General features: G+C 34.3%; 1 protein-coding gene across 1 annotated transcript in view; it reads left to right on the top strand.

The window, feature by feature from the left end:
- The window catches only part of GFRA1 (GDNF family receptor alpha 1), a 255,963-nt gene that overhangs the window by 206,944 nt on the left and 35,219 nt on the right, over positions 1-13,800 (top strand). The window contains exons 6-7 of the mRNA XM_034440214.3: positions 5,185-5,319; positions 11,700-11,878. Coding sequence (XP_034296105.1) covers positions 5,185-5,319; positions 11,700-11,878 — 314 coding nt within the window. The remainder of the gene's footprint in view (positions 1-5,184; positions 5,320-11,699; positions 11,879-13,800) is intronic.

The following is a 13,800-nucleotide window of genomic DNA, read 5'->3' as shown; positions in this document are numbered from 1 at the left end:
GGCATCTTAGACATCATTCAATGAAATGATTATAAATGCTAGCTGCTGGTAGGAAATAGGTTTAATACTATGGTTAGGTCAGAATAACGACTTCTGGCAAATAGTCCCAGATATGATAACTTTTCCTGGAAGTTTTCTTGAAACTGTTCTTCAATTTAGCGTTACAATAATTATAGTGTTTACAGAGATACACGTTCACGTATTTTCCTTTTTTATTTTCTGTAGTAACTTTATTAAAGTTTAAACAAGAAAAATAAAAACTAACAGAAACTAAGAATTAGGAAAAGAAAGTGAAAAAGCAAAGAAAGAAAGAGAGAACAAAGCCAGAAGTGCACTTTCATTTTTCCATAGCCTTACACAATACCTTGTGTAAGGTATTACACAAATGCTAGAAAGATCACTGCAGAAACATCCTTTGGTCTCAAGTTCAGTAGAAAGGATCCTGAGGAACCAACATAAGTGGATATATGATTCTGAAGGGAAAACACATTCTCCTTTCTTACTTATAACAAGGATGAAAACAAGAGTTTTTGCTTTGTCTACTCTCATTACACTGAGAAACTTGCAGACCACACAAAAAAATTGTTTAAAAATATAAGTCTTTCAATTGTGTTTTTGGCAAACCAGACCAGCCATCAGTGTAGAATACTAAGTTAAATTGTTTATTGTAATGTTATATATTAACAGTTTGGTTGCATTGCAACTGGCATTTTTATCACAGAGTGTTTTTGCCTATGTTTTGTCAATGAGATGGTTCTTTTCCGGAAGATGCCGTTTCAAAATACTTTCTATTTACTGAAATTACACATTCAAAAAGCTTATTATGGACTACAATTATTGTATTATGAAATTTAATATTATGTATTCCAGTTCAAATATTGGCAGTTATTCATGCCAAAATTGCCACAATTTGCTTGCATTTCTTTTTATCTTCAGTACTGTATTCTTTATCAGTCAATACACTCAGTTAGATTAACCATTGCTAACAAAATAAAGCTATACAGTCATATAAATGTTAAATGGCAAATTATCCATACACATTTTCCACAAATTAACCACAGTAAAACATTCCTTAATATTCTTCTAAATCAGAAGGGACCATGCTTCTTCTTTCCTCAGGAAAAGAGTTCTGGACTGATGGGATTATCCCCAAAAAGTCCCTTTCTGAAAACCATATGACTAAATATCCTTGCCCCTTGCCCCTTGTCACCAAAGAATAGTTGATAGAAGCCAGTGACCATCACCTTTCAAATTAAGCAAAACATATGACATATGTTTAAGAACTATATTGGTTCCAGGTGATAAATATCTAAACCAGGGATGTTACTCTCAAGACCCGGGGGCCGGATCTGGCCCATGGGTACTTAGATCTGGCCCGCAGAGCTGCCCTGGAAACAGCAAAGGACCAGCCCGCGGTGCCTCTGCCAGTGAAAATGGGCTCCTCAGCTCTGTTTTTGACTGCAACCCTCCTGCAACCCTCTGCCAATGGAACCCAAGCTCCATTTTCACTGGCAGAGGGTTAAAGGAGGCCGTGGCAGCTGAAAACAGAGCTCACGAGCCCGTTTTCACTGGCAGAGGCACCATGGGCCACCACAGGCTTTCCCGACAGGAGTGATGTCGACCTGGCCATGCCTACTCCGGCTCCCTGAGGTCAAAAACAACCCTGATGTGGCCCTCATTGAAATCGAGTTTGACAGCCCTGATCTAGGGTCTAGAAAAAAAGATTGTGGTCCCACAAGACAACTGTCTGTTCAACTTATTATCACTTGGCCACATTAGAAGCTAATGAGAAAAAAAAACAATATTATTTGATTTGGGAAATACTGCTACAAATTCCAGATTTAACAGAAGCTTTTTCTTTGATTCCTTATCCTTCCACACATGTCAACAAACTGTGACCCATTGCTGCTTATTAGCTAACCTTGTGGGCAAATGTGTATGTCAACTGGATTACGTATATAGTTGTTTATTTATTGGGCTGCCCATCCCAAATTCATGACCCTGGGTAGGATAACAATCTTAAAATAAAATATAAAAACAAGAAAACAGCATGCAAAGAGAGAGCAGCTGAGGTAAAAAACAAACTCGTTCCTCTCAAATCAACATGACCAATGTACAGGCTCAGCCATACTTCCTGACTCCCAGGCCTTGTCACATATAATAATGATATATAGTATTGTAACCGTATAATGCTGTTAGTGTGGGATTGAGTATAATGCATCCCCCTTTGAAAAATTAAAATAGCTTCAACCAGGGTCATTTCTGTAAGCAGACTCTGGAAAAAGACATAGGTACTTCAACAATTTGAAAGGAAGTACTTTCTACATGTTTTCATATGATGTGAATCATCTCTTGCAAACAATTTGCATAATGAGGAGGAGGAAGAACAGGAAGTCTTCACCCTATCTTTTGTTTGTTTGTTTGTTTGTTTCATTTATTTATCTAATTTGTGTAACTGCCCATCTGACCAAATGTGACTGTGGATTGCATACAACAAAGATAAAAACAATGAATAAGTATATAAAATCACTATCACTATTAATGGCTTATTAACTTTTACTAACTATAAAAAACAAACAAGGAAATAACAGATGAAAGTAGTGTGTCACATATTTAGTTAAATAATCACTGGCCCCTGTATGTGTGTGAACACTTAATTCTTTGTTCTGATGTACACTGTGATGTTCAAAATGGGTCATCTGAATTATTAGTTTAATCAAACTAATGTGTGGTTTAAATTTGTGTGGATTAAGCAGCAATATTTCACTCTGTATTTTGTTCAACAGTGAATGATTTAACACATCCTGTTTGCTATATACCACGTGGGTTATAAAATCAATGTGGTGAGCTAGACGAGGTGTTCAAACACTTTGAAACTCCTCCAATTTTTTTCTTTTTAGGGATATGATTTTAAATACACACACACACACACACACACACACACACACACACACAGAGAGAGAGAGAGAGAGAGAGAGAGAGAGAGAGAGAGAGAGAGAGAGAGAGTTTATTCTTACATTAATGGTTCTAGCCTGATTTATTTAATACCCCTTTGCATCTCCCATGCGAAGCATTTTCCATACTAGCTCTCTTTTGTTGTATTCATCAACTTCATTCTGTGTTTTTATTTGGAATATATTTATTTCTGATGATATAAATTGTGCCCTAGATACAATATTTAACTGTTATTGTTTCACTCATTTGAATGGGAGAACTTTATTAGCCTCTTTATTCCTGATTGTGGTATGCATGTGATATAAGGGTCATTCTTCAATTTATCTTTCCTATTTATCTTTCATCAAGCTTTGATTAGTAGGACTTGTAATAGTTGTTTGTTCGTCTGCATTCTTCCACCTGCAATTCATTAATTCAAAGCTCTGTTACTGAAGTTTGCCATGCTTCTGTAGACAGTAGGCAGTTATCATCACTAGAGTTGTTTGTCAGAATTGGCAAATGGATCCAGAGAGTAGGTTAGCCATTTTATTCAAAAGAGCAATTCAAGATCATGAAATTGGTGAGTATGCCCTTTTGTACATACATCTGATTCCCATTCATACTATGGCAACTATTAATTTCATTGGGATTCAGTTTTTTACACAATTTCAGCCAAGAGTCCTAGTGAATTAAATTATGCCTGTTATAAACCAGGATAATAGGGAACATATTGCTAATAGTGGTCAGTAATTTTGTCCTGAAATATATTTTTGTTTTTTCAAGAACTCAGAAAATGTTGTGAAACACAGATTTTTTCCTGTTTCCCAGTTTCACATTATATTTTTAATCTGAGTGTTTAACCATGCTATTAATACTACATGATTATTACTACTTCATCAGGGTTGCTGTTTAACTATGCTACTTTTTTCAAATATGAATATGTGTCACGAATAACATATCTATAGCTAAACTATTCTGAAGAAAGTTATTTCTCTTTTAGACTATAATTTCCAGAATTCCAAGGCAACGTGGTCAACAGCTGCATGTTACAGTCTATCACATCTGGACTGCATAATGTTGCAGAAAGCTGCTTTGCTGTTGCTCCAAATTTTTGAAATATTCCAATATGTCCATATATTCTGGGTTAACTATATATTCTATACTTTTAAAGGTGCAATTAAAGTACACTTTTCCCCTGTAGGGTTAAAAACAAGCACTTTTGTTAGTAATCATCAATATTTTAGATTCACAGGGTACTTTTTGTGATATTATAATTTTTATTTAAGATTACCTAGCCCTATTGGTTATTCTTCAAGACCACAAAATAAATGAAACTGAATAATGCTTTCCGTTACATTAGTACTAAATGATAAGTCTTTTTACTGTAAGCTGTTGTTCTATACTTAAAATAGTACTTTAATATATGAATAATAGCCAGTCTGAAGATTGAGATATTCTTCACTGATGGTATTAAAGCAGTTAGTGCTGGATTCATAGTGTCCTTCATAATCAATAAAGCCATATTTACCGCATACACAGACACACACAACCACACAGACACACACAGAAAAATACCTCCGAAGTTTTGAACTGAATATGACCAAAAGCTTGCTTATGCTTACACTGTAAACATACACTACTTCTGTCACTATACTATCCGTTCATACTTTTCTTCATTGTCTTGAACAATAAATAGATATAGCTTATCTGTTGGTAACAGATAAGCTATACAATTAAGAAAAAGAATACTAGGTTATTGAAAATCATATAGACAGCTCTCACTACTGGATTTCTATAGCCCAGCCTCAATATTTTATGCACTTATTGAAATAGAATGTCTTTCCTAGAATATTTTATTGTGTTCATATCTTTTGATACCATTCTAAATTAATTTATATATTTATATTTTCAATAGAGTATTCCTGAACAACTGTTTTTCCAGTACCTCTTTACTTTACTTCTTTACTGTCTCTTTATGCTACCATTATTATGTATGAATTATTATCTAAATAGTTATAACTTACCTAGCAATATCTACCTTTATAGAAATTTTAAATACTCAATTTCTTTGATGTTATGTATAATATTTGGTGGGGTGGAGAGATTGTGTATAGCAACAGAGCATTCATAGAACTGTATTTAAATATTTTGTTTTATATCTTTGAGTAGCCTTTTGGATTTATACAGTAAGGATTGACTGATTTAAAAAATGGTCACATAAAATGTTGTTTTTGATTTTTTTTTCAATAGGCACAGTTATGACACCAAATTATTTAAATTATAATAATCTCAGCGTTGCACCTTGGTGTGATTGCAGCAGCAGTGGCAATGACATAGAAGAATGTCTGAAATTTCTGAATTTCTTCCAGGATAATTCATGCCTTAGTGAGTACCTTTATGTTACCTTTATAACATGCCTTTATGTGCTATAAAATAATTCCAGGCCAACAGAGTCATGTACCCTGAAATTACAAATATGAGATCTATTTACACAACAAAGATGCAAGAACTCAGGGTCATTATTCCAAGGAGGCAAATACTCTCTAAAGATTAAAAAAAAATCTAAATCGTCCACAACATATTGTTGTTGCTCTTCCTTTTGAACAACTTTGAATACTTAACCACAACCGTACCCCAAAATTGATGTATTTAGATATCGTCTCAAATCTGCTTTCCCTGAACTTATTTTTTTAAGCTGTTTCTGCATGATATTAGATGTGTGCTTGCCATTGGTTAAGAAATACTGATAAGAGATTTCATGTATTTAGAAAGCCCATGCAAGAAAATTGATCCAGCCTGAATACCAAACAGGAAGATTTTAATATAGAATCTGTTTAAACATTTAATATAATATGTACATTTTAGTACAGCGTATTCTAAATGGTGATATGGTTTGACATTTGTTTCCCTGTTAAGTATGACATTATTAGGCTCTGCATTATCCTATTGTAGGAGAAGGAGTGGCAGAACCTGGAGGCGAAGTCAAAAGAGGAATCAGCCTAGTATCTCTACATAGCCAAGTCCAACCCTCCTTGAATCCCTTGCCTAGAGCAAAATAGTGCTAGCCATTAGTTGAATATAGACATCAGCAATAAATCAGTTTCGTTGAAACTTCATGTGTAATTCTGGTCTTTTGTGCCTGACCCATATCTCTTTATGTACAATAGTAAGATATTTTCAATATAATTGAAATCATCACCTTCTTTCAAGCTTATGCACTCAGATCTTCTCCTCTGGCATAGCATTCCATTTGAATGTTTGGTTACTATTTCCAACCAGCTTTTATTTAGAATCTTGTATAAAGTCACATGTAATCCTAAAACATAATTTGCTTTAATGCAAGAGAAAAAAAGCAGAGCCAGAGGGGGCAAAGTTAAGTGAGTCATCGGCGTAGAGTCACTATGTTTCCACAAAGGTCTAACTCCAACCCCTCTTCTGTTGACCGTTATTTACCTCCAATTTAGCTTTGAACATTAGTTGAATTAAATTTTTGTGTATAGACTTGATCAATAAATCTTCTTGACTACAACTTAACATTCGGTCCTGATTTTTTGCACCTGACATTTAGATGGTTGTTTCTATTTTGGTCTGTTATATGACTCCATCTTTTTGTCTTGGAGTTATGAGCTAGAAAATCATTGTGGCTTGTTCAGCATACCATAATTTAAAGCATCGAAATTAGCTAAACTAATTAGCATTAGTTTTTAATCAGGTTTAGAAACAAAGCAGGATCAGAAACCATTGTTTGTATTTGATATATTACAAACAATACTCCTTGATCCTGTATTGTTTCCTCAAACTATAGTTTAAACTAATCATGATGCCAGTATTGTGTTGGAAAACTACTATGAATAATTTCTACTTAAATTTTTACCCAGCACACTCCAGTCAGTCCCTATATCTAGACCAAAGCAAGCCCACAGAGCACTCAGTACATGTAGCAAAAGTATAGCTTGATGTTTATTGATTAAACATCAGAAAATAACAGAACAGTTACCTGGGAAAAATAGGAGAAATAGCAGGCAAAAAGCAGGGAGGAAAAAAAAGAAACAGACAACAGACAAGAATTTACATTATATTTCTATATCTATCAAAAGGCTTAAACATTTTAGACTCACTGGAAATGTAATTGTGGTTAATTAGTGTGGACAATCCAAAGGGGGTTGCCATAATCAATTTAGGTAAGATTAGAGCAACAGAATACACATGGAAAGTAAGATACTACTTCTTCTTTTCTTTTTTTTTTAATTTGATTTATATGCCGCCCTTCTCCGGAGACTCAGGGCGGCCTACAATGTGCTAAGCAATAGCCTTCATCCTTTTGTATATTTTATACAAAGTCAGCTTATTGCCCCACAACTGGGTCCTCAATTTACCTACCTTAGAAAGGATGGAAGGCTGAGTCAACCTTGAGCCTGGCGAGATTCGAACCTGCAGTAATTGCAGGCAGCTGGTCTTAATAACAGGGTGCTTTAGACCACTGTACTACCAAGGCTCCTAAGGTACTACCAAGGCTTCTATTCTGTATCATGAAAGAAACTATTTGACAGTGGTGATGAACTACAACATTTTGCACATTACAAGGTTTCTTTGTACCTATGCCAGAGTGGAGAATACTCATGAACTTAAATTTGCTATATGTAATGCTAGACTATTACTTTAAAACTCAGCTATTAATTCCAGGATGGGGAAAAAATATTACCCAGAAGCCATGGCCTTGAGTTGTGCATTTGAGATCTTCATCAAATGTAAAAAGCTAATTGAGTGGTAGAAACATGGTTTAGGAATTTTCCATCTAAATTTGGTTAAATATCTATTTTTCTAATAAAAAAAAATAGTCTGTAGATTTTGAGAAGCTTCAGTTCCCATTGAACATTCTTAATTGCTTTAATATCTTGAAACTCAATTACCATTGGATAATTTTGAAAAGAAATACTACTTTTCTATTGTTCTTTTCCTTTTAGAATAAAAATGTTAATGAAGATAAAGCAAGGACATTAGAGGACAGTGTGAGGAAAAATTATATCTAACCTGGCAGAGACTTTTTCTTAGGAAGAAATTAAAGGTGTCCCTGTCTTAATAGCATTTCACTGAAGGGGATTAATGTTCCATTGCCTTTCTTGTTAATGGACTGACTTTTGTAAACCTTTATTTTAAATAAAAGATACAATTATCTTTAATATACAGAATGCCTTGTTCATACATAAAGTAGAGCTACACTTTTTTGAAATAATAGTTGAAAGATCATATTAGTCTGGTTCATGTAATAGAAAATCTCAACCCAAATGAATTCACTCATAACAGTGCAAAATATGAGAACCCAAAATATGACTCAGTTAATATGCGAAAAGGATGTATTGTATTAAAAAAACATGCAGTTGTGTTTGTATATTTGAGGTAGTTTGGGATTTTTAATTGGGAATCAATAACCAAAGACAGATGTGCATTTTTGATGCATAAATCCTTGCTCCAAAAGTTTTACTCTTCTTTATCAGAAATGTTCATTGAATTAGGCCAACAGCCACTTTCCTTCTGTTGTAAATATGGGCCAAATAACACATTCAGAATTATCATAATTATCATACAGGCAACTAGTTCAGAATCTCGGTAGAGATATTACATGTAAGACAGCAAGTGTCTAGGCAGTGATGCTTAAAAAGTGAATCATTCTCTGCACATTGAAACTTGAAGACTCAAAATATTAATTCTAACTTAGTGTCCTCACTGACGTGTTACTAATCTGATAGGAAGATGAGGTTTTTTCTTTCCAAATAATTTCCTATGAGTTAGAGGAATATAAATCATTTTATATTCTGAGAATAGAAGACACTTTGAAAACAAATGAATGGCTGAAGATGCAAATATTTGCAAATAGCATTGTGAGAATGTGCAAAATTTGCACTGTGCAAAAAAATAGTGCAAATAGCATGTTGAACTAGCATGTTCTAAAGATCAGCCTGAAGATTAGCCTTGTTTGAGAGGGACTATTTGCATCCTAAACTGAACTTTTTTTTGAATCCTTAATTTATCCTTTCCTTCCCTGTTCAGATAACTTTCCCTCATATATCCGCCTAGTTTTTTTCTTTACCAAAATACTTTTCTCTTGTTTTCACTTCATTCATCCTCTTTCCTGTACCTTTTCTTTATGTATGAAAGAAAAAAGCAAACATTTCTGAATTTAAATATGAAAGGTTTGTAAGTGAAACAGAATAATGTTAGTATGAGCTGATAGAAGATCTATTGATCATAGAAAGAAGCACAAGTATTGGATATTCAGTCAGTTGATTAAAAAGGAAGACATATATAGAAACACACAAATATGCACATATATGTCATTTTTTATCAATTAAATCCTAGCAGTTCTTCCTTCCAAACATGTATGTATGTGTGTGTGTGTGTGTGTATGTATGTAAACACACAGACATACAAGCTTGTCATATCCACACATTTTGGGGGAAGGTGAAACTGCTAGGATTTATTTCAACTGGCGTTAGTAAGCTTAGGTAGTATCTTATACAGGATTTTTCTTCTGTGCTTATGTTATTTTTAATCTACTTCTTATTCAGAAAAGACTCTTAAATTCAGAATTTTTCACCCATTCATATAAATACAATAGTTATCTGTGTACTAGTGTTTTACCCCTTCCTTTTTTTTTTTTGAGATTTAGAATCTCTTTCAAATATGCTTTAGTCCCCAAAAGAGAACACTTCTCCCCATGCTAAAAAGATGTAGTTGCATTTTAAATAAAAGGATATTTAAACATGCATAGATAAAGCCTTTAGAATTTGCTCAATAGTATTTGAGTAATGCCATGCTAGTTTATTTGTTCAGGTTAACTAACTATAAACCCATTGTTATCATCTTTTAATTTTTCCTGGCTTCATTTTCATCTTTTGTGCAAGACATTAAAACTTTTAAATTTTTCCTGGCTTCATTTTCTCATTAACTGTCTGTACCTGAAGTCTATTTTCTACTTTTATTAGAATTTTTTGAAAAAGTTAAAATTAAGGTAATCTTTTCAAGGTAAGCAAAAGTAAAATGATTTATAATAAGCATTAGATACTCTGGAAGGAATGTGTTAATAGCTACCATACTCAGGTCTCCAGTGAAATTGTTTTTATTTCTTATACAATGAGTTTCAAATAAGAAATCTCCAAATCCATGCTGAGTCCCCAAAGACATGATTAAAATCTGTTTTTCTATTCATTTGTATTTATTTTTTAAAAGAAACACCAATTTATTCTTGCCATAATTGCAGTATTTAATCCCATGAAAAACTACACCTTTCAAGTTTTACATGTTCAGTATTGTGGCTGAACATATATTTCCAGCTAATTATGCACATTTTGTTTGAAGACTTGAAAGGGGGAAAAAGAAAAGTAACCAGTCAATTAATTAATTTAATGAATTTCCTATAAATAAATCAGCAAATTTGTCACTAATATTTTAACTCATGAACATACACTACATCATTGAACTGGTGAGTTTGTTTTCTTGTAAAATACCTGGAATATTTTTTTATGATACTATTATTCGCTATAGATTTGCAACTTCCAAAACTTGCATTCGTAACCTGTATTAGTATGAACTTGTTTATATCATAGAGTTAATAGCATTAGGTACTTTTACTCTATTAATTAAGATAGTTGACTCAATCTTCCATCCTTTATATTAGTTGTTTCATCCTTACAAGGTTGGTAAAATGAGGATCCAAATTGTTGGGAGCAATATGCTGACTCTATAAACGGCTTAGAGAATGCCGCAAAGCATTGTGAAATGATATACCAGTATATGTCTAAATGCTATTGCTATTATATGATATGTATTATTTATTTTAAAAATGTGCTGTATTACTTTTATGGTTTTCCTATTTATTTTGCTAAGTGGGATTTTCTATCCCTTAGTCTTGTCTCAGTAATACTATTGTTGTAAATGAACAGTTGAACACAACTATCACTTTCCACTTAGCTAAATGTCTATGGAGATTCTCAGTAATTCAGGTCATGGTTGCTCCAAAGGTGCTTTTTCAAGAGAGAACTGGACTTTATTGTTTTTCTTTAAAGATGTTTCACTTCTCATCCAAGAAGCTTCTTCAGCTCTAGTGGGGAATGGAAGGATTTATACTCCTTGCAGACAGCTGGTCACGTGCATTCTTTTAAAGAGTTGTTGAGGCCACTTGGAGGTTTATCTGTGTTCTCCGGGTCACCTGAGTAGTGCAAATGCGTTTGGAGCCTTCTGCAGGATGTTTTCTGCCCCGTGTCCCTTCACTATTGAACACAGGCACAGGTTGTTGGGGATGAGTCTGTGTTGTCTGCATCTTAAACTGAAGTGCAAATGGTTCCTGTAATATGCATTTTTTTTCTGGAAATCCATTCACACTCCTGCACCATGCAAACCATTCCCCACCATCCAGTCAGAGCTGAAGAAGCTTCTTGGATGACAAGCGAAACGTCTTCAAAGAAAAACAAGAAAGTCCAGTTGCCTCTTGAAAAGGCACCTTTGGGACATTTACTAAGTTGTAAACAGGTCAGTTTACAAAGAGACAGGCATGACAATCAACTGCTTCATAACTTGACTCAGACACCATGAATTGTAGTCCTTTCATTCTTGTTAATCCAAAAGAGTTTTTCTCTTTTATTAGTTTGGTTTTTTAGAACTATTTCTGTTTGTTTTAATCCGTTAAGCGGGGGAGGTGACATGGAAAAAGGAAAAGTCTGCTATTTGCTTATTTAAGAAATTGCTGTGGAATTTTTTTTTTTCTACAGAAAGTGCAATTCAGGCTTTTGGCAATGGTACAGATGTGAATGTGTGGCAACCGTTCCTACCTGTCCAAACCACCACAGCTTTAACTACAACAGCATACAGATCAAAGACCTATGACTCTGAGAATGCCAACAATGAAATACCTACTAATAATGATTTGCCAGCCTGTGCCAACATCAAGGTAAGAAATAACTGATAATTATTTAAAATCTGGGACGCAGAGAGGATTGATGAAGTGCATGTGCTTGCTAAATGTTCATGTATATCAAAAAATCCAAGCTTCCTTTTCTCTGTCTCATGCCATCTAACAATATACTGTTGGAATGATGAATCCAAAAGATTATGTTAAGCCAGTTAGTTCTGATTTTATAATACTGGAATCAAGTCGTTCCATAGAGCAGGATGGGTCGTTAACTGCAAGAAATTTAGAAATGAACTTGACAACCTCAATGGATGAGTTTCAGTCAGTGGCTGGATCATTAACTCATGTCATTGCTTTAGACATGATTCCTTTTAAAAATCCCATAATTGAACCATATATAAGAGGGGTGTCAAACTGGCGGCCTGTGGACTAGATGTGTCACGTGCATGCCACGTCCTACCCAGCTCTGCAAAGGTAAAAAACATTGCAATATGTCACGTGATGGCAACATGACGCCACAAGTTTGATACCCGTATTATATAGCATTAAACCATAAACAATTCATAATGGTAAGGGTCTACACATTGCACTGTGCTAAAAGAACCATAGTGTTTTATTGTTATGTGAGAATGATATCAATAATGCACAGTTCGGATCAATGGTACGTAGAAATTAAATGGTGGATTGTTAGCAAAATGGTGCAGAATATGGCCACGGGAGCAATTTTTGGCATCCCTGAGATGGTGTATATAACACCTTTGGTGCATGAGGTCTGCTGGATGCCAGTTTGCTTCCAGGTCCAATTCAAAGTGTCAGTTACAAGATGTCGGTTACTACCTTTAAAGCCTACATGTTTTAGACCAGATTATCTGAGGAACTGCCTTGCCCACATCACATTGACCTATCCCACCCACCATGTCAGGCAGGGAAAGAATTTTGACCAATGGAGTCTAGGAAGAGACCCTTCTCTGCTGTTGCCCCCCACCCTGTGAAACATCTTTCCTTAGAGATAGAATGACCTGGGTCTGCCAATTCCCATGGAAGTTGAAGAAAGACATGTAATCCTAGGGACATGCATTCTGAAGGTGTTCTGCAACCTTTTAATTTTCAACTTAGTTTTCTTTTTACTCTCCTGTCATTTTGCTGAACTTTATATATATCGTGTTTTATATGGTTTTGTGCTTTTTATCTGTAAGGCACCCAGAATAACTCTGAATGTAAGAAGGGTGTTATCTAAATTTGATAATTAAACAAATAGAAATAAATAAAATCCAGCAGGGTAGAGTGCCAAATATATATGTAAGAAACCGTTATGATGCACATTCCCTTTTTCTGTTGATTGTCTTGATTCAAAATTTTAGAATGTAATTCTTGAAATCTGTTTTATTCTTCTCTGTAAAGCATGCTCACAAACTGATTAGAATGAGATGGCTATCTTGTCAGACTGACCTTGAAAGCATGTATAATCTAGGCAGAAACAAAAATGTTAAAATATGACATATAATTTATTTTTATTACTGTGACATACTATTTTGAATAGAGAAACATTTTCTAGGTGAAATTGGCTGCTGTAAAACCAAGTGGAAAAATCACTGGTATTTTAAGGGCAAAGTAGCGATAAAAATTCTGTAAAACACAAGCTTGCTGACTGCATTATGTCAGCGAAAGCTGGAAACTCAGAAGGATAAGTATAAATCTTTTCTACTAAGAAACCTTTACCCAATTTTCTAAATACTTTGATGTAATTTATTCTAAAAATAGGAATAGTGGTTCTGCATTCTTAATGCATCTTTTGGGAAGAGAAATAACTCTTTCAGATCGGTAATAGTGTCAGGAGTTAGTCATGAAAGTCTAAGCTTCTGCATTGATAGTGGGACAAATGAAGAACATGTTACTACTTCATTACACAAATACTGCAACTTGCATACTTACATCAATTGTCAGCTGCAAGTAAATTTAAG

The sequence above is a fragment of the Pantherophis guttatus genome, chromosome 6, assembly GCF_059756535.1.
Source record: "Pantherophis guttatus breed Tessera chromosome 6, ASM5975653v1, whole genome shotgun sequence".
Taxonomy (NCBI): Eukaryota; Metazoa; Chordata; class Lepidosauria; order Squamata; family Colubridae; genus Pantherophis; species Pantherophis guttatus.
The sequence above is the reverse complement of the archived record's forward strand: the minus strand, read 5'-3'. Positions and strand labels throughout refer to the sequence as shown.